The sequence below is a fragment of the Callionymus lyra genome, chromosome 15 (assembly GCF_982586985.1).
Source record: "Callionymus lyra chromosome 15, fCalLyr1.hap1.1, whole genome shotgun sequence".
In the NCBI taxonomy this organism is placed as follows: Eukaryota; Metazoa; Chordata; class Actinopteri; order Syngnathiformes; family Callionymidae; genus Callionymus; species Callionymus lyra.
Window position 1 is genome coordinate 15,980,456 of NC_141832.1, and position 22,683 is coordinate 16,003,138.

At 39.4% G+C, this 22,683-nt stretch overlaps 1 protein-coding gene across 3 annotated transcripts in view; it reads right to left on the bottom strand.

The window, feature by feature from the left end:
• LOC148065100 (protein sidekick-2-like) overlaps positions 1–22,683 on the bottom strand; it is a 190,917-nt gene that overhangs the window by 141,526 nt on the left and 26,708 nt on the right. The window contains exon 1 of one of the 3 annotated variants that reach the window (XM_087808746.1): positions 4,374–4,430. The exons of the other annotated variants lie outside the window; for them this stretch is intronic. Coding sequence (XP_087664872.1) covers positions 4,374–4,422 — 49 coding nt within the window. The 5' untranslated portion in view covers positions 4,423–4,430. Of the gene's footprint in view, positions 1–4,373; positions 4,431–22,683 lie in introns of those variants that run through there. 3 annotated transcript variants of the gene reach the window in all.

Genomic DNA, 22,683 nt, shown 5'->3' on the forward strand with positions numbered 1-22,683 from the left:
ATGGAAACTTTAATATTTTTTTATTTTATTGTCCATCTAAATTTTAAAATGTAGTAAAAAAAAGAACACTTAAATTCATATCCAATTCAAGTACACTTTTTTTGGGATTGAAAAATGTTAAAAGATATAAGATTTTTTTTTTTCATATTTATTTTATATTTAATTTTAGTGAAGTTTAATGAGTCAATGAAGTCAAAAGGAAGAATTGATACAATTTTTTTTTTATTTAAATGTTTTTTATTTCTGTATTTATTTTATAAAGAAATCTAAAGAAAAAGTTTAAAAATGTAAAGCAAGTAGAATTTATTGATTTTTAAATACATTTGAAAGTAAATAATTGTTCCTTTTCCTTTTATTTTCATTATCATTTCAAAGTTGATTTAATTATTACCACTTTTTATTTAAATAACTTGTTATAGTTCTTCTATTAAGAACTTAATATTCTCTAAAATTACTATTTTATATTGCAATATTAAATAATTCAACAAGCAATAATTTTAGTGAAATCTTTAGATAAATAGTTGTTTTTTTTCTAAAAATAAATCAGTATTAGAAACTTTTATTACAAGTGTTGTAAACACAACATGGGATTTTTATAGTGGTGTAAGTACAGAACCAAAGAAATAATTCGACACAGAGAATGAGCAATAGAAAAACAGAACCAAGCAACATTCTGCGGCGCCTGAATAATGTATAATCTGATTTAATTTAATTGTCGGCGCATGTTTTCAACATTACGGCATAATTACACTTTTTAATGCGCTTTTCTTTCCCCCAACATCGGAGCATTTTGTGCTACAAACTCTATGATTCATGCGACACTCACTCGTTTATATAGTTTTATATTCACACACTGAAACACTCGCTAATGACAAAATATCCGGGGGATTGTCGAACGTGGGACACACAAAATACTGGACGACCACCAGTCAAACTCGGGACCGGGGGCCAAATCTGGCCCCATAAAAAGAGGACTTTCACACTTCGGATGATGTCACAACACGATCTGAAGCTTATAATGCATGCGTTTGTGTCTTCCCTTTTTCGACTATTGTAACAGTTTATTTTGGTGCTTAAACAAGGCGAATAATTCTGACCCGCTCTAGTAGAAGAACTTAAATTTCTCTGATCCTTAAAACTCTTCACTGGCTTCCAGTTTCTTACAGGATCAACTTTAAAATTCTGGTTCTTACTTTCAGATCTATTCATGGTCAGAACTTACATCAGTGATCTGATCCAGCCTTACACCCCAGCTCGGGCTCTGAGGTCTGTGGATCAGAATCTACTGATGGTTCCTGAACACGGTTCAGGACCAGAGGAGAGAAATCCTTCCAGGCTGTTGCTCCTAAGCTTTGGAACGATCTTCCTCTCTCTTTGCGTTTGATGATCTACTGACTCCTTTAAGAAACATCTTAAGACCTTTTTTAGATGTACAGGTTTTTCCTTGATTTTCTGGAACTCCTGTGTTGTTCTTGGTGTTATCTTGACTTTTAAAGTATATATTTATTGTGTATTGTTTTGATTGTTTAAGCGCTTTGTGACCCTGGTCTAGAAAAAGCACTCTATAAATATAAATTACTTACTTACTTACTTTATTTCCAGATAAGATTTCAAGTATCCAAAGAACCAGCTCTGACAGGCTTAAGGAAAAATCTCTCTAATAACAGCAACAGTATAACTTTCCAAAAAAAAAAGCTCATATCCAATGTTTACTTGACCCTTAACAGCAAAAGGTGATCCACTGCTATTCTAATAGTTTCATCCTTCATTGATATCACACACCAGAGACTTCCATCTTCACCTCAGTAATGAAGGAAATGTAATCACACAGGTGTTCGGGCTCCATGGCCCGAGTGCGATATCAAGAGCTCCGGAGAAAGACAAAAAAAAAACAAAAAAAAAAACAGATGTCCGGCGTCTCCAAAGGTGAAGCTGTTTATTCTCAAAGTCACCAACGTATTAATGGGAAGCTGCTGCCGGAGCATTAGTCCAACAAAAAAAAAAAAAAAAAAAAATCTCTAAAGCGCCAGACGCCAACAAACATGACAGTTTTTTTTGGGGGGGAAGGCTGATTGACAGCGCTCTGTCGGCCGGATTAGAGACGTTCATTTCGTCCTGAACTCAATTATATTTTACAAAGGCTGACATCCCCAGTTAATTGCAGCCTTTCCACATGAGGGAATTATTTGCACTTCTCAATTCCCCGGCCATGTGTACTCTGTTCCGCATGTACAGCCTCCATCTAATGTGTGGAAATGTTGCAAATTAGATGAAAAAAAAGAAAAACAATTTCCACTGAAAACTTTGAGAGGTAAAGGGGGGTAAAAAAAAAAAAATGGTGCAACTTCAAGTGCGTCTCTCAAGTGTGTCTGGATCTCAGCTTAGCTCAGATCCTGACTGACAGCTTTGTGATGATTGGCACGCTGATGAAGATGAGGAGGGAGAAGAAGAAGAAGAAAAAAAAAGAAAAAGGCGCCGCTGGGTTTGCGTTAATGAAAAAAATATGAGGTTGTGCCAAAGGTTTTGGATGTGACAGGAATCCCAGGCCCAGGGGGGGGTTTGTGGTAATGTCAGGGGGGAAAAAAAAGCCCCAAAGGGGGGCTCGGGTCTGGATGGCGGACCCCGGGACCAGGAATCAAGTGGCACCAGTTTACGCTGGATTACGCCGTCCGATTCGATTTACACCAGACGTGACTCTCCGTGGTTGACACGTGTCACCTCTCAGTCAGATTACAAGCCTCTAATCCGACCCCCCCAGGAGCTGTCGAGAGACGGGGGTCTCGTCACACCACGGGGTAATCCAGCACCTCAACGGTTCCCCCTCCTCGATGTATGCCCGTCTGTATGTTGACGGCGTCGGAAGGATTACGGTGACATGTGGAGAGACAGCTGTCTGCGAGATGCACGACGGCGAAAACGGCTTCATCCGTTCAGGGGGGGAAACAGTCGCGACTCCTGATGTACAATTAGGGACGGCTGGGCTTTTTTTTTTTAAATGGACACAGCAGGGGGTCCAGATGACCACGGGATTGAGAGATGTTCCTAAAATGTCATTGAAGACTGAATGGAATACAGTTTCTTCGAGGTGAGAGTTACTCAAACTTCTTAGCTCGACAACACTAAGAACAACCATCGTTCCATCCAGTCTTTGTACGACTACATTCTCTTTAAGTTATTATGTGAATGCTGAAAGCATCTACTACACCCAGAAACTTGTAAGTAAGTAAGTATGACTACTTTTACTACTAATTTCACTTGTACTTTTAGACTACTTCTAATAATTCTATGACTACTTCTACTATTAATTCTACTACTAATCCTACTGCTTCTTTTACTAATTATACTTCTAATACTTATTTTACTAGGTACTACTACTTCTACTGATTATTCTACTACTAATTCAACTACTTCTTCTACTCCCACTACTACTTCTACTTCTACTCATTCTACTTCTACTACTTATTATTCTACTACTACTTCTTATTCTACTTCTTATTCTACTAATTCTTCTACTCCCACTACTAGTTCTACTACTACTCATTCTACTTCTACTACTTATTATTCTACTACTACTTCTTATTCTACTTCTTATTCTACTAATTCTTCTACTCCCACTACTACTTCTACTACTACTCATTCTATTTCTACTACTAATTCTACAACTTCTACTAAATCTATGACTACTTATATTTATACAACTAATTCTACTACTTAGTATTCTCCCACTACTATTTCTACAACTACTGTACATCTACAACTAATTCTACTACTTCTCCTCCATCTACTTCTCCTACTAATTCTACTACTTCTCCTTCTACTACTAATTTGACTACTTATTCTACTTCTAATAATTATTCTACTCCCACTACTACTTCTACTACTACTCATTCTACTTGTTATACTAATTCTACGACTACTTCTACTAATTATACGACTACTTCTACTACTAATTCTTCTGCTTATTCTTCTCAAACTACTGCTTCTCCAACTACTCTACTGCTACAACTAATTCTACTACTTCTTCTATTCCAACTACTACTAATACTTATTTTACTTCTACTTCTTCTACATTTGATTTCTTTCCTTTTCTTCTTTTTTATTCTTCTCAACCTTTTTCACTTTATTTCAACGTTTTCACATCAGTCTTTTTCCTGTATGCCTTCATTTCAACTGTTACCACACATTTTTACTTTGAATACTAATACATTCAAGCAGTTCAGTTTGCAGATTCAAGATTCACACTTCATTTTCTTCTGGAAATGCCCATTTTCTGGAGTAATCCTTTCCTTAAGAGGTATAAAAACATATGTTCATTCTGATGTAGCAACGGTAACTCAATTTTCAAAAAGACAAACTTAAAAACATCCAAATACCTCCATACTGCTCGTCTGTAACGTCCCTCTTGTATTGAAGCCTCGACATTAAAAATGGTTCTGAAACTGAAAAAAGTATATATTTTCAGTTTGTTTGTAGCTAAAATGCTAACATGTTACACAAACAGGAAACACTTTTGGTTCAATACAAGATGTTACAGACGAGCAGTTTGGAGGTATTTGGATGTTTATAAGTGTCTTTTTGGACGAAGATAAAGACAACTGACCTCCATGAGATACATTGAAATAAACATAAATATCCGCTTTATACTCTGAAAATAATCCCAACCCAAATTGACAGTGGGTGGGTAGAATTTTTTGTTTAATATTTACCTATGAATTGCATTTCTTATTATGTGAAAAGTTCAGAAATGTACCATGTGGGATTCTAACAGATTCATCAGAAGTTTAAAAAGCCTGGGGAGGTATTTTTGGCCAAATCTACCTGTTGTGTCGAGTATAAATTAAAATAATAAACAACTCATTTTCAACATAGAACCCGTTGAGATGCATATATACCTCAAATTATTAGAGTATGTCTTGACCAAAATAGTCGTTCAGCTGTCTTTTTACCCTTTTTAATATTTTCAATGATTACATATTGGGTCTTTAAAGTCCACCCATGTCCAACCCATGTCTTCAAATATGTTCCTTTTCTTCAGTGTAAACAAATCGCTACAAAGTTGACCTTTGCTGAACCTTACTAGCCTAAACTTCCAGACAGCATTGTGTTTTTATGGAGATTTACGTTAGTACTATTGTTTGTGTTCTACCCATGATGCTCTTTCAGGACTAACTGAGTGGTAACTGATGTCATTTTGTCGATTTGGGCCAAAAATAGTGAGGCTCATACTAAACCTCCCTTCACTCACGAACAAGAATCTCATTCACCACAAAACCCTTGCTTTTACAGCAGCATCATGTTAATCTAATCTGTTAATCCACAGTCCTGCACTTCACCGGCAACCCCCGCGGCCCTTGTTAATCCAACGCCGTGTTGTGTTTGTTACACGGCGTATCAGTGACATCACTGCTGTTGACACCCGGCCGGACCGCAAACACCACCAGTGTTTGTATTTGTCAGCGAGACACCAGCTTGGAAAAAAAAAACACGCCCAGATGGGAATAGGCTGCCGCCAACGAGATAGCGGGGTAAACAGGTAGACGGGGATTATTTACTGATAATAATCTCATCAAATAGAGGAAAAGACTTTTTTTTTTTTTTTTTTCTATCCTCGAACAACAAGCTCTTTAGCGTCCTATTAAACCCGGACGCCATCGCGGAGACGCAGGACAAGAGCACTTTAATTATTCGCCAGGAACTACAAAAGCATACTCGGAAGCGATGGGACGGAATGAAGAGGCTTGTTTGTGTTTTGATCAGATGGAAAAAGTTGCTGTGACTCATCGTCGTTCAGAGGGTTGTGTTGTTCCTCGCAGGCACACTCGACAGTCATCGTGACCCGTTTCCATGCAGGTGACGCTTTGGACGACGCTAAAATCCACCCGGTTGTCTCTCGCCTTCTTTGATTTAGGGATAGAAAAAAAAGGCGCTAGCGCTCTCCGCTCTCCGGATGAAGGATGTACCTGGAGGGGTTCTTTTCCATTAAACTCTCCATTTAACACCACTTGACATTGAAACATCTACCATGTGACGATCTGAGTCAGTTGTCGACACATTCTTGATGTAAAACCACCATTTAAAAGGTGGTTTTACACAATAACATACGGAAATATTACATAAATATGCTCTATAAACATTTTTTTACTTCATTAAATACAAAAATCAGTTGTTTAAATGGTTTAAAGTGTTGATTCAAGTGAGTCTTAAATAGATGTTGGACTCTATTGTAACATCGGTGTCTGTTTGTACAAAACTCTCTTTTCATTGAAATATTGACAATAGAAAATATGTTTAAGCCCCGCCAACTGAGAACATTTTGTTTACCATAGTCACGGCAACTCTCCCGTTATTAGCATCAGTGTTTCTCACCGCGTGTCATTAATCCCGGAAGTCTCCACCTCCATGGGACTCTTTGTACAAACAAAGCTGGGTGTGATTACAGCTAGCTCCAGGAGGAGTGAAGACGTTATTTCGTCATAGTGGACTCCGCTCTCGTAACCTTTTGTTCGCTGAGATTTCAGACAAGGGAGGGGCTTTATAAAAGTAATAAGTTCAAACCATGGTCATGATGAGGGACTTCCTGCATCTTGGAGAAGAAGACTTCAACATTTGTAAGTCAGGAGAGTTTGGTTTTCACATTAGTTACTCTTCAATCTAAAATAATTTTCTTCAAAGACAGTTTTTTAATTAAGAAAATTTTGAATAAAAGCAACATTCTATATAATATATATATATATATATATATATATATATATATAAATTCTGTATATTTATAACATTTAAATTAAACAATTATATAGATTTTAAAAAGTTGTATTGGTAGTTACATAGATAAAAGAGGGCAAACTAAACAAAATGGCATAAAAAATAAATTGGGGAAACAATGATTTAAGGCTAAAAGAATGTTTTTAACTGCATTTCTTTTTAAGTTTAACTTTCTTCCGAGAGAATATCATGGGAAACCTGCAGAATGGATTAAGTCATTTATTAATACCAAAGACATAAACGTGTTTTTGTGACTAGTTCAAGATATATATATATAAATTGTAGAATTGTACTTGGTTCAAAACAAGAAAATTAATAATCATTGCATTCGGGAGCTTTTTAATGAACAATTAAAACATATTTTTTGTAACATATCATTGAGAAATGCTTGTTATAATATATATTGACGTATGTAAATAATCCAGTTCTCTAACAGTCATACTTCATTCATCAGCGGTTGCGCAGATATTCGGATGGAAATTAATTCCTGACATGAATATTAAAGTTTGAGGGAGACGTCAATGATGAAATCTAGATTACAAAATACATCCCAGTCAGGAAAATCCATCAGCGTGTTTTTCAGCATCCAAGAAATGTAAGCAAACCGTAATAAATAGATAAATAAATCCAGTTGAACATGATGCTCTTAAGCCATGAAGCAGTGCAGGAAGTGAAGTCTGGAGGAATAAAGCTGCATTCAAACGGATACGAAGCAGGTCAGACGAGGTCACGGCATCTCCTAGTTCCGTCTCCAAAAGACACGACTAAGTGTGAAGAGTAGACACTCGTGCAGACTGATCTCAAGAGGCTCGTCGCTCCACACGAGGCAATAAGAAAAAACTTTCCGCCTATTAATCCAAAGCAGGTTAGACTCGAGTATCGTTGCTGTAACGATGTAAACAATTCATGTGGGAATAATTCAGCATGGAAGAATTATTTTGCATGTCATTGTGCTGCCATTGTTTTGTTTTTTTTGCATGTGGGTGTTGCACTCCAACCGGGAGAGACGGAGAAGTCATTAACTCCACGCAGACGCTTCGGCAATCACTGTAAAAGTTATGGCGAAAAGTCGCTGGGAATTTGCATATCGTGCAGCCACGGAATCCGGGGCTGGAGACATTAGCGACTTGAAAACGATTTCCTTTTCCAGATGTCGTTTTTATGTCAGGTCGTCGTATATAGACTGCAGATCGTGAGACAAGGTTTTTACAGTGGAAAACAAGGATATAATTAGATGATAACTACCTTGTATAATTTAGTTTTTAAACTTTATGGAGTTGTCGCGAGATAACGGTCATTAAAGGTCGGCCAAAATTCAAACTATATCGACTAAATGTTGGGATTTATTTTATGTTCCTTATTGGAGTTATGGGCAAAAATGTTTGTTAATTTTAATGTAGCAACTAGAGCTCAGCTGTCTTTCTCTTCCTCCTAAAATCACTTAAAAATATAATAAAAAAAACACCTCCATACTGCTCGTCTGTAACGTCCTTTTTGTATTAAAGCCTTGACATGAGATAATTGAACAAGTCTATCTTTAAGGCTTGTTTTTTTTTTAGTGGAAATTGCTAGGCTAGCTGCTAGGCCAGCTTTATCTTCGACCATAAATGACACTTAAAAACATAAAAACACCTCCATACTGCTCGTCTGTAACGTCCATTTTGTATTAAAGCCTTGACATGAGGAATTATTCCAAAATAATTGAAAAAGTCTATATTCAAGGCTTGTTTTTTAATGGAAGTTGCTAGGCTAGCTGCTAGGCCAGCTTTATCTTCGACCAAAAATGACACTTTAAAACATAAAAATATCTCCAAACTGCTCGTCTGTGACGTGCCTCTTGTATTGAAGCCTCGACATTAGGAATTGTTCGTAATTTTGTTTTTCCAAGTCTATATTTTAGCCACCGGAGCTTGTTTTTAGTGGACGTTGCTAGGCTAGCTGCCTAGGCTAGCTCCCTTGCAATGCGTTTCAAAGAGGAAAGACGTAAAAAGAGACTCACAGACTGATAATTTTTTTTTACAAAAGGAACTTAAAATATAGTCTTGCTTAAGTTTTTCAAGTGTTTTTTTTTCTGGATGAAGATGAAGACAAGTGAGCATCAGTTGCTACGTTAAAGTAAACATACATTTTTTTCCTTTATCTTCGTCCAAAAATGACACAAGTAAAGACATCCGAATACCTCAGTGGTTATGTCGTCTACTGTCTACACTGGAGTGCTTCCTGTAATTGTAGCATGCTAGCCTTTAAGCTTCTTCTACAAAAAAAGCGTAAAATATAGACTTAAAAAAAAAAGATTCCTAACAGTTTCTCATGTCTAGGCTTCAATACAAGATGGACGTTACAGTCGAGCAATATGGAGGAATTTGGAGGTTTTTAAGTTTGTCTTTTTGGACGAAGATGAAGACGATAAAAACTTAGCGCTAGTTGCTACATTCGCATGGAGATACATTTTGGCCTCTAACTCCAATAAGGAAACACATTAATCTGAAAATAATCCCAACCTTTAGTCAACAGGAGCGTGAGTAAAAAATACGTATCATTTGAATCAGTTTACGACAAAGTTCGGTGGTCCAGGTCGGCGCGACGGAAGCGTTTGGAGACTTCTGAAGCTTCGCCACCAACGTGGACGAATTTATAGTCGGAAAACTATATATTCCTCAAACCTCAACGGGGAATTATAGAGATTTAAGGGCGCGAGGGAAATGGATGGTTAATGTGTGATGTGGGGAGAGCGGCGTCAGAGTTATCTGAGGCAACATCTGGCCATTGTGGGGGGACGACACAACTCTGAGAATTCTCAACGGTACCACTAACGGGCAGACGGATGGTTCTCTCCGTCACCGTCATGGCTCTCGGCTACTTCCAACATCTGCCGCACACATGTGGCGCCGTTATCACACCTGTCATCTCGACAAAAGTGGAGCGTAGAAGCGTTGGTAAAAAAAATGAAGAAAAAAAAAGAAAAATCAATACCTGAAGGTTACAGAGCGAGATTTCCTGATCCGCCGCACGGAATCATTCATTTCATGGTGACCTCTGGTCACGGTAGCCATGGAAACGCTTCACCTGTTGTCTCAAGCGAAAGCTAGTTCAGGGTGACAATTATTCTTTTCATCTAAAAGTATTTTATTCTTGAACTTTGAACAGCAACTTTATTCTATTAAATGTTTTTTATTTATCTTAAGAAAAAAAAGAGTTAAACATCTGAGTAGACAAAATCAAATAAGGGAAATTAAATGTATTTTATTTGGGAAAAGGATAATTTGAGGCCAGACAATGCTATTTCTTTCATTCTTTTTTGTTGTTGTTGAAAGAAAAACTGGAAATGATATGGAAAAATGGCAACGTTTATTTTTTTTGTGTACATTTATATAAAACAAATTGTCAGTTATTGAATAACATCAAAATGAAAATGTCCTTGGCAATTAAATATATTTTCATTTGATAGTTTTTAATTAACAATAAACTCTCGTTTTGTCGTAGAACATCAAACAAAGCTTACTAGATTTCATAAACGTGTGTTGATAATCCAGTTTTCTGAAGGTCATATTTCATTCATCAGCAGTTGTGAAGATATTTCAATGGAAATAAATTCCTGACATGAATATTAAAGTTTGAGGAGACGTCAATGAGGAAATTTATATTACAGTAAAACATCTCAGCACACAAAATCAAATATTAATTAATGACAAGCCATAGTTTTGATGATTTAATATTTAGTAAATACAAGTACAAGTTACAAGTAATTTGGTTGAAAAACACAGAGAACATTGGAATAGTAATTTGCGTTATTGTTTCCAGATTGAGGCAACTTGTTTCCTTTTTGAGTCTGACTTTTCCTGCGACTTTTATGAAAGATGCTATATATTGTGATAGTGTAGTAACCAGGATATATTTGTAGTATTGTTCAGCTTAACTTGGTGTTGCGAGTTTTACAGACCACATGACTCTTGATGAAGTCGTAACTGTTTTCATTTGTTTTGAAACCAAAACATGTCCAAACATCAGCTTTAAAAACTGCTTAAGTGGACTGTATCCTCTCGTCCTCAGTCCATCACCGGGATCTCGCATGATTTCATTGCTCCTTTTGTTGTGTACAAAGTAATGCCTGCTGCCATCTAGCGGCCGGAAGTTAAATTGCTACACAAAAATGAACAAACGCTCGTAATATTTGCATGTTAATTATAAATGAAAACAAATCTAATTAATTTACTTTAATACACTTTATTAGCCTGTAACCCATAAAAGTAAATCATTATTTAATAATCAGTGCTGTGGAATATCCATACAGTATCGTGAAAAAACCAACATTGGCAGATATCGCTGTGTCAATATTTTCTTACACTACTACTACTTAATATATAGTTACATATTAGTCATTAAGGGTTTGAATTACAAACTAATTAAGGATACAAAAGCCAAAAAACATTTTTACCTCAAGCAGCCACTTCTGCAATTGTTTCCTTCTTTTAAATGCAAGTTTCGTCACTGAGATAAAAATAGTCATTACGACTCATTACCTTTTCATTTCCTCCTTTTCTCTGATTAGCTCGACTGCTATTCCCACTATTTATGTGCAGAAACCAAAGCGGTACTGTAGTGCGAGTAGTAGATACAGTTGTGTTAATGTAGTTTTTATCTAATCAAAGAAAACCTCATTCCAGTGAGTAACTTTTGAGCAGCGATGGGAATGAAAAGCTGGTTAAGATAATGGTGAACTTTATTGTCTCCAGTTAGACTGTGAAATTAAAGAGAAAAAAAAAGGTTGTTCTTAGAGATAAAATGTATATTTATCAAAACTCACTGTAACAGGAAGTTCCTTGTCTCTTCATTTTTGGTGTCTCGATTTATCTGAATTATGTTTTTATCTGATATCCTTTCCTAAACAAATGTCTTTTCTTTGACATGACTTTTACTGTTGTGATTGTAGACATCAGTAATATTTGTTTCTTATCTTAAACACAACACCCAATATAAGCATTAATCTTATTTAGGGTAAACCCTCTGTCGGGGCCACAAAAAAATGACTTGGAAGGCCAGATTTGATTTAGGGCAGAAGTCCTGACCAGGTTACCAGCCAGTCAAGTCAACGGAGAAAAAAAACCTATTCAAACACACCTACGGACAATAAAGATTACTGTCACTCTGTAGGTTTTTCGGAGGGTGGGAGGAAACCGGAGTGCCCGGGGCCAACCCATGCGAAGGACAAATGTTACCTCGGTGAATCAGTAACCTTCTATCTGTCAGTTAACCACAGATCGTGCAATCCTAGGAAATCAGAATGCAGTTTACTGTCCAAGGTTCCTGAAAGTTTTACTGATATTCAGACCAAAATGTTTGCATAAAAGGTCTACTAAACACTCTAATGCGTTCCAAAAAAAGTCATCCTGTTGTATTCTTTCCTCGTCTTTTATTTTGCCGCACATACACACACACACACACACACGCGTGAACCAGCACATCTATTCCTTTGACAATAATCACAACAGGAAATTGGCGTAATGCCTCGAGCCGCCCACCCAAATGGCAACAGTTACCCTGACCTGGCACATTCTGAGTGTCAATGTGGCTGAGTATGAAAGAGCGGTGGGCAGCCTCTCTATTCACCAGAGACAAAACCTGGATCTGTGGCATGATCTGGCTGGCCGGTCCTGTGAATAGCAATCCAGGGCTGACGGACCCTGTTAACCCGGCCGGCTATGAAGCGGCTCCCCGGCTATAAGGAACGTCCACGTGAGCGGTAGGTGCCGCTGTGTGTTACAGAGGAGAGAGGCTGGTGTTGACAGCTCTGGGCTTGTCTGAACACACTCTCGATGGAGACATGAGCTGCATCGTTGACCGGCGGGGATTCAAGGCAGCCCGAACAGACGCTTCATAAGAAATACCAATCACGGGGCCACGTCCCTCAGCATTCTTCCCACACAAAACTTCCGCTTTCATCTCGCCCCGAGTGGAGAAGTTAAAAATAATTTGGAGAAGAAAAAAGGGGGGGCTGCTAAAAAGACTGACACATCCAAACAAGCCCCGGTGAAAGGGATGAAGCCGAAGCGGCGGCGGATAAGTTCGAACGGGACAAGCTTAATCCGGGGCGATAAGACAGGGGAGGATGGGCCCTTCCCCACCTTGGCTTTAATTTTTATTTTTTTTCGCCCTCTTTCATCTCACTGCACGCCACAGACACAGTGACTCACCCGCTGAGCAAAACACAGCCAAAACCAATAGCCGCCAGATAGCATCTCTTACGCTAACAAGCTTTCCACATGGGGATACCATCAGCCCCGTGCTTTTCTCTCGCACAGCTAATTAGGAATGGACGGAGAAACAGACCCGGAGCTATCTATTCACCCGGTTTTCATCCTCCCTCTTCGCTCCGCCTTTTTTTTATTTCAATCTTTCGGCTTCGCACCGTCGGCGGCCTTGTCCCCTCTTGACCACACCTTCCGTTTCCGAACTTCCTCTTCGTTTTTTTTTTTCCTCTGCTTCCAATCCACTTTCGCCGCTGCCACGACGTCCAGCCCAAGGCCACCGCTTCCTCTTAATCCCATTAGACCGAACACAATCAATTACGGCAGGGCCGGCCATGAGGATCCGAGAGCTTTAAAAGGTTAGCTCGGGAGATTTAAATCCATTGACGTCTGTGACGAGGAACACATAGATGGTCTCTCTCTCTCCCCTGAGCTTCCCCTGCGCCCAACCTCGTGTTTATAGTCGCTTCTATATGTATGTGTGTCGCCGGCGTGTTCATCAACATGACACCTCGGCACCTACTTGAGCCATCATGCTCAGCTCGCCGATCTTTAATCATGTCCCTGCAAGTCCGGGCAAATTACTACCCCGTGATGGTGATCGATAAACGTGGACAGGGACCGCGGGGCTCTCTCGGGCAAAAGACATAGCACTTTGTGGCAATTGAATTATCGGATTTGAAGCTTCTAAAGAGGAGATAGAAAGCGCTTCTTTGAAGCGGACTTGAAGATTGATAAACTTCTATTCAGAAAGAAGCACCGATGCGTCGCGAAGAAAGTCGTATTGTTGAACGTGAAACTGACCTTTCATTCATTCACTTATTCTTCCGAGACTCTTTCTTAGGATCATAAAGGATATAAGCGTCATATGGCAAGAAAATATAGAAACACCATTAATCATTCGGTTTGAAATTGTCTTGACATGGCAACCCTTATTAGTGTTGTTGGTAATAACAATGTTAGTAGTACGCAGTACTAGTAGTAGTAGGATGACACAAATAAAAATGCCTTCAGCAAAGAAAGTATACTTGACATTAACGTCGCTTGGTATTTTAAAGTGCTTTTTACTACGAAACTTCACCACTTGGTGCACCCTGATCACTCGCGATCGCAGTTGCATTTGGTTCCATTTGACCGAACTGTTTGAAGCTTCCATGAAAGAAAAAACAACATTTCTTGTTAACAAATGCACATGTTTTTGGAGTAATTCAAGATTAGGGTGATGCTGTGAGCCCAAAATGGTGTTAGCTTGCTTTTCATTAGTCTTGAAAGGGTGCAAAACTTAACGTGATTGTTCACCCCAAAATTCAAATTTCACAAATGGTCTACTCACCATGATGTCGACTAAAGGTTGGGATTATTCCCAAAGTAATCTGTAGTAGGCAAAAAGTAAGTAATTTGTGTTTGTAAAGCGCTTTTATGTTCATTTTAATTTAATGTGACTGGAACACAGTGGTCGTCATCTTCATAGTATTCCAAAAAAAAAAACACCCAATCCATACTGCTCGTGTACTGTAACTCTCAAAAGGACACATTTTTTTATTTTAAGTGAACTATCTCTTTAAGAAGCTAAATAACTGCTATTATTGAAGACAGCTGTATTTCCTCTAAAAAAAAATAACCTTAAAATTCAGCCATAGTATTTTCAATCCATACATTTCTGCCGTTCATCCCCTTATGGTGGTCCCGGAGGGGCTGGAGCCTATCCCAGTTTCTTAGGGCGAGAGGCGGGGGACACCCTGAACAGGACGGCAGTCTTTCACAGGTTACACAACCCTTCACCCAACCATTCATATCTACAGTATTCTACAAGTTTCCGATCAACCTGACTGTGGGAGGAAACCGGAGTTCCCTGGAGTAAACCCAGGCAACACGGGAAGAACATACAAACTCTTAAACTCCCTTACGAACATGGAAGCCAACCAGCAACCTTCTTGTTTTAAGGCGATCACGCAGGAGTCAAGGTCTAAAGCAGAAAGTTTTAGTCTCCATAAACCTGTTGCTATACCTACTAGTTCATCGGTCTGACAACAGTGTTTAAAACGCCGGTGAATAAAACCAGTATTGCATGACGTTCATTTTAGATATTACTTCTGTTTCTTTGCTCTGTATTTCACCCTTTGGCAGCCCCTTTGTTACGATAATCAGTATGAATCCTTGTTCGACGTCGAGTGAGGTGTCAGTGTATCTAGGGATTTTTTTTTTTTTTTTTTTTACCAGGATCTCTTATCAAAACCAGAGGGAGAACGTTGGAATGATATTCTTGGGGAGCCGCAGGAAAGAGCGAGCGTTCCGTCAGTGATTGCAGCAGAGTTGGTAAGACTCAGGTGCAGGGTCAGCCACCGCTATCAGGCAGACGGACTGATGTAATCTCATTGTCATCTAAACCCTGCCCCCGTCCCCAAACTTCAACACTCCTTCTTCACCTTATCTCATTCTCCTACTCTCCCCCCCTCTTCTTCTTCCTTTATCTCACCCCCTACACTCCCATCCCTCACTCCCACAGTGTCCTCGCTACCTTCTCCTGCCCGGAAAATTAAATATGATCATTTCCCTTCAAAGGAACCGGCTATTAGACACATAATGAATATTCAGTTAATGTAGCAGAAAAAAACAACACAGAAGTCGGTGAAAGGCGATGATTAAAAAAAAAAGGTGAGTGTCGTCCACGCAGTCTTCCAGCACAACTACAGGAAGAAATAAAACATTAGATTTACTTCTTTTTTTTTCACGCTGAAAGAACCCAGGGCATTAATTATTACAAATTCCTTATTTCCATAAATGAGCAGCCGTGTGACATTTAACTAGGTGAGCCCAGCTCTACCTCATCTGAGTGCGATACATCATTTATGGCTTATTAATATTTTTCCACTGATGAATCATTGATTACGGCGGCTATTATGAAATACTTCCTCAAAAAATGAATCCCCCATGTCTCTGACGCGACCTCGGCCGGAGACATCGTTCGGCCACGGCTTGTGAAAAAAAAAAAAAAAGGGTACACTTGTGGCTCCGAGTCCCGAGGACTTGTCAGTCACCGGGGGCCGCCGAGCACCTTTTCTCCGCCGGGATTCAAATGTGTCCCCTCATGCAGACACGATAGCCACTTTCCAATTTCAACTTCATCTTAAACCCGCAATTTCTGCTGCCATGGCGCTTATTGAAATATGAAACCCCTGCATATATACAGGACATTACAGTGAATACAAGACCCCGGCTGCTCCGTCAGAACGAATGGAAGGCGGAGAAACAAACAGGGATCATCGACACCACATCCCGCAACCCCTACCCCGACACGTCTCTGTTTATTTATTATTCAATGATGTTGAATTGGCCCCTGATCTCGAAAGTACCGGCTCCCGAAACAATCTATATCGAGAGTAAAAAAAACAACCGGCAGGAATCGGTCGCGGGAACATTTCTTGCGGGAGGAAAAAGTGTTGAAACACTAGCCAAGTGTAACAGCAACATCAGGGACTCCCGCAAATCTCAATCCCCCCCCCCCCGGACGCTCCAGCCAGTTCTGACTGAGGAACTCTCCGACATGCACGAGCCAGAGAGGGCAGACTTAATCTCTTCTTTGAGTCCTTTATCTGCCTGGAAGCCACTTGTTTAAATTATTACAAGATGTCCCTCCTCTTCTAGTCACACAAAATAAGGCTTTGACTATTGTTGATTTAGTTCATTTGAATCTGAAATAGACTTTTGTTTGGTTAACAGGACGATAAGGAGAAGGAAATTGGACTCTATTTTCGCTGATGTTCCTTCTTTTTAAAAGCTAACAAACAATGTTATTACCAACTCTTAGTGCAATCTTCCTTCAATTGTGCTCTGCTGGCCAGGATCGTTTCCAGGGTACTAATAGTGTCCGGGATGCCTAAAGTGTTGGGCATACGTAAAGTACAAGCCATACACAGTGTGTCCTTTGTACAGAAATACATGCAGGACATATATATAGACCCTATATTTAAACTTCAGAATAATGAACAAAGCTTCCTATCGCGAAACCACTAATACATTATTTATAAAGTCTGGCATCTTAAAATTCTTAGACATTGTACATATAAAATCATTAGAAATGTTATTTCGAGCAAAGAAAAAAGTCTTCCCACCAACTGTATTCAACTTTTTTATTTTTAAACTGAGAGAAAATAATCATAATATAAGAGGGTTGTATATTAAATATAGATGTGTTTCATTTCTGAGAGTTAAATCATGGAATGGACTCAGTGACAAACTGAAGTAAACTTTTCAAAAAAGGTAAAATACTAATGCATTACAATGTAAAATGACTGAAATGATTAAGAAGTAAGAATTAAGAATAAATATTGTTTCGTTTTTTGTGTTTTCTTCTGCTTTGTATAATTGATATTTGGCGTAATTTAATGGATTGCATGGGATAGGCATAAATTAGATGCTATTCCTTCAGCCTATTCCTTTTTCAGTGACGGAGTTTGTTCAAAGTTTTGTGGTGTGATATGGTAATCATTTCCAATTGATTGCACACAATTGAAGTATTGTATATTGTAACCAAAATATTCATTCCTTCATGCAAAAATAGTTCTGGCGGTATTAAAAAAAAAAAAACTGTCCAAACTTCTGCCAAAAAATGACACCACATCATGAAGTTACAACTGGATTTTTACTTAATGACATTTCAAATAAAGTATTGGTAACACTTTCTACCAAACATTAAACATGTGCTTTAAAAACAAATAACTGTCAACTGTTCTTTGCCAAGATTCAATTTTATTTCAACAATCAAATCCTAACATTTATTTCAAGACACTTTACAGTTTAAGTGAGACTTTGTGGGAGAAGAGCAGTACAGATCCCAGTGAATCAACAATGAGCGTATCACAGCGTGACAGTGGCGAGTAAAAACTTACTTTTAGAAGGCAGATACCATGAGCAAAACCAGACTCAGCGTTGACCACCTCCTGCTGTGAATGGCTAGGGCGGTTTTACAATTTAAAAAATATATATATTTTGATTTGTGTTAGGAAAACCTTTTATTAATATAAATTGAAAAGAAGTCTTATTTTGTAACATGTATTCGTAAATTGTGTAAAATATTGTCAGGTTTGGAATCTGACTTAAAGCTTTATTTAAACAAAGTATAGAAATCAGATCTGGTTTAAGGTCACGGGTTTTACTTGTATACAAGTGAGAAAGAATAGCACAGAGTTTACATGTCTGTCAGAAATCTTTGTGAAGCCCAGAGCTGTTAGTTCGCTGTTATATATCTTCATCCCAGTATTACAAGTTATTTATCTTACTCCCAAAAGTTTAAACAGAACCCAAACTCAAATGAGTTATTATACTCAAATTACTCCTTCAGAGACCAGTTCCTGGAACAAAGACATCTCTAATTCTAACATTCCTTTTTTACACAAGCTCAAGACTTTTCCATCAAGTGTATATAAACCTGTGTAAAATAATGTGATATATACTTTTATTTAACAGCAATTATTTTAAGGAGTACATTGTAGATAATGATATATTAATGATAATAATGACACGTTATTGTAACTAATCATGTTTTACATCAAGAGAAGGTCAAAGTATTTGGGATAGGAATGAAAAAAACATTAATCTGTTATTATAGAAAAAAATAGAGAAGCAAAAAGTCTATTTAAATTCGGACTGACAGGATTTGTACGACAAGTGATTTTTGCGTTCAACAATCAATTGTAATGAGCAACGGGACCACGAGGGAGTCGGCAAGAGAAGAGAGAACATCGCTAACACACTGTTGTCTGCAGCTTTCAAGGTTGTTTCTGTCGGTAATTAGTTCAGTTTGATGGCTGGAATCCACGGAATTCAGTCTAACCCGGTTAACTCAGACGCTCATCAAGTTTTCCCCGCTCGCCCGGTAAACACCCGAGCCGCCGCTCGACGGGGAACCGCCCCGGGCCGCGAGGTCAGGACACGAGGTGTCAGTCAAGTCCGGCGTCGACCTCCTGACAAGTCGTCCGTTAAGGTCGCGTCCTACGAGAGTCAAAGTCGCGACGGATAACGGCCACAAGTATTCTTCTCGCTCTCTCATCCGAAACAGCTTGACAAACAACATCTTGCATTATTAAGCCAGAACCAATCAAATAAAGATCTTCATTCAATCAATTAAAATGGTTTCCTGCTGAGGGACTACCGTGGCGGACATTTGCATATTCATGTTTTCCCTCCGTCTTTCATCTGCGATAAAGACGGAGTGTGTCGATGCTCTTCAGAGTCTTGGTGGGCGGTGGCTATTTTTTTTTTTTTTTTTTACAAGACCACGGAGACGAGTACTTCTGATTAATAATTAAAAATTAATATAAGTGAGTGAAATGGAACGCTTTTTCTTTTCCCTCTCCTCATTCATCTGTTCCTTCGCTGCCCTCGCTTTTTTATATCATCGCCATCTTCACATTCTCGCCGTGTGTCCTTGTGTCTCACAAAGTTTTTCTCATATATTTACACGAGTAGTGACATCACGTTTCTCACAGGTTGTCGCTGGTCTTTCCGTTCAGTCCCACCGAGTTACACTGGTTTTGTACCGTTTGTGGGAAGTGACAAAAGAGTGGGTTCATGGTCTCATTGGAAACATATTCATGCGGCTTTTCCATTCTCCTCACCGTCAGTGTGCTTACACTGGGGAACCTTTAAAACTGGAGCCATGATAGAATTCTTGTCGTCTTTATAGCTCAATTTTATTTGTGGTTATATTAGTTCTGAGGCATTGACGGCTTACTTCAATAATACTTTTAAAATTGTATTTTAATTTTGCAATTTGTTCAATTGGTTCATGAAGCAGTGTCATGTTGTTTAGAGGTCAGTAGGTGGCGCCATCAGTTTTAAAAAATATGTTTCAGTTGTCCAAAAAAAAAGGTAAATAGTGCCGACACCGCCATCTAGTGGACTCTGAAAATAATGACACTGAATCATGAAGCCTTATCAGACCATTACTACTTATTACAGACCAATTGTCATGTCTTGTCTCGTGATTTTATTTTGAAACTTGTTTTGCATATCCTTTGTTTCCTGAGTTCCACGACGCCTGTTGCTCACAGCAGCTGCAGCTCATCCCCTAATCCCCACCTGTCGTGCAGCAACAGGCGCCAGATTATAATCGTCACTTGCTGTCTCCTTATGTTGACAAGTCTTCCCAGAAAAAAGATGCTAATGCATTCTTCATATTGAGTGGCTATTTTGGGGAATATTTGAAAAAAAAAGGGGAGATTGATTACATTTACTGATGTAAGCGACCAATAATTGTTATTTTTCAAGACATTTTGATACAAAAATGTTCTTAAAAATGACTTTAAAGCACAGAAATTTAAAGTGTTTCTTAAGGTCAAAGTGAAGAGAACAATTCTCTATTCTCTTCTCAACAGTGGTCCCCAACCACTGTTGCGGGGACAGTTAGCGGTCCGTGGGGCATTTATTACGTGGTCGCACATTAATAAGTTTCTGTTCTATTGACTAATACTGTGTTGTTTTGAAAAAAGATGGTATTTTTCTGAAGTAATATTAGCCTTTGACCCCTTGATACGTCAAGACGCTTGTTTAAGTCAAGTTTAATTGAAAAATAAACCTGTAAACTAGTGGTAAAATGTTTTAATAGGAAGTCGGCCTGTGGTTAGGGACCCCCTGATCCGTACAATTCTAAATAATAAACCTTATTTGTAGAACGATTATAATTCTGACTCCAGAAGAGTCGGTACCGTCCGGTTTTGTCCATATTTCTGCCTCAAAAAAAAAAAAAGAATCAAATGAATCCATTAAAAAGTAAACACACAAACATTGGAGAATTCCATCTGGAGTTTCAAACGTAAACTTCCGCATCACTGCGTCAGCCTCATATTAAGCCTGTCAAGCACTAAAAAACAATTAACGTCAATAATTACACCCACCGTTATTAATTACGCAAACTTAATTGCATACATCAACTTTCGCTGATGAGGGTCAGCCAAGTGTGTTATCACGGGGTCTTTGACCCAGACACACAGCCAAGCGGGGTAAACAATTTGCAACAAAGGATCTTTTCCGTGACCTTCCGCCATGTTCGGGATTTTTTAATGATGGTCAAGAATGAGGAAGCGGCTGTGAAACATGGGCGAGGACGCTTTCCCGAACTGTTCCACCATTAAGTGAGGAAAAGACGCTTCCACCTTTTGGATTTACATCTCAACCACCTCAGAACCCGCGGGTCCTTTACAGATCAGCATTTCTATCAGGAGCCGAGCCAGTGAGTGTCGATTTCCTGGGGACTCTCATATTATTTGATGATGTTAAAAGAAAAATGTGTCCAGAGGTGTGAAGATGGATCATTTCCATAGGAAGAAACAGTAGGTGAATTCCTTCTCTACCCTGGTTTTTAGAAGTGTTTTTGGTTCAATCTATGCTCCCTCAGGCTAAATAAACTTTCATCTCAATGACCTTCAGAGTGAAAAGGAGTCGACATTCGTAGAAGTCGGTAATTGTTGCTCCGGCAAGGATACCACCCAGAGAACGTTGTTGTCGTTTCCCACGACTCGCCCTTTTCCGCGGCAATTAACCGTGGATTCGTTATGTAAAACGAATCGATAACTCATCTTACCTTACAATTAATTTAACTTTGGAGATCGACTGCGTTAAAATGCCAAACCTGAAGTGGATTGATACGATCCTCTGGCCACAGAAGTTCCTTAATGAGTCAGGAACTTTCTCCTCACGTGGCGCAGTGGTTGAACCTCCTCACGTGGCGCACGGTGGCACAATGGCTTAACCTCCTGATGTGGTGCAATCGTTTAACCTCCTCACGTGGCACACAGTGGCGCAACACTTAAACCTCCTCACGTGGCACACAGTGGCGCAACACTTAAACCTCCTCACGTGGCACAATCGTTTAACTTCCTCATGTGACACTTGGTGGCACAATGGTTAAACCTCCTTACATGGCTCATGATGGCGCAGCGCTTAAATCTCCTTACATGGCGCTTGGTGGCACAATGAGTAAACCTCCGTACATGCTGCTCGGTTGCGCAGCGCTCAAACCTCCTTATGTGGCGCACGATGGCGCAATCATTTAACCTCCTCAGGTGGCGCACGATGGCGCAATCGTTCAACCTCCTCAAGTGGCGCAAGGTGGCATAATGGTTAAACCTCCTTAGGTGGCGCACGATGGCGCACGATGGCGCAATCGTTTAACCTCCTCAAGTTTTGCACTGTGGCGCAATCGTTTAACCTCCTCAAGTGGCGCACGATGGCTCAATCGTTTAACCTCCACAAGTTGCGCACTATGGCGCAATCGTTTTTCCTCCTCAAGTGGCGCACGATGGCGCAATCGTTTAACCTCCTCAAGTGGCGCACCATGGCGCAAAAGTGTAACCTCCTCACGTGGCGCACGATAGCGCAGTCGTTTAACCTCCTCACGTGGCGCACGATGGCGCAATCGTTGAACCTCCTCATGTGGCGCTTGGTGGCGCAGAAGTTAAAGCTCCTCACATGGCACACGGTGGCGCAGTGGTTAAACCTCCTCACGTGGTACACGGTGGCGCAGTGGTTGAACCTCCTTACGTGGCGCACGATGGCGCAATCGATTAACCTCCTCACATAGCACAGGGTGGCGCAGTGGTTGAACCTCCGGATGTGGCACAGGGTGGCCACAGGTTAAACTTCCTCAAGTGGCGCAATCGATTAACCTCCTCACATA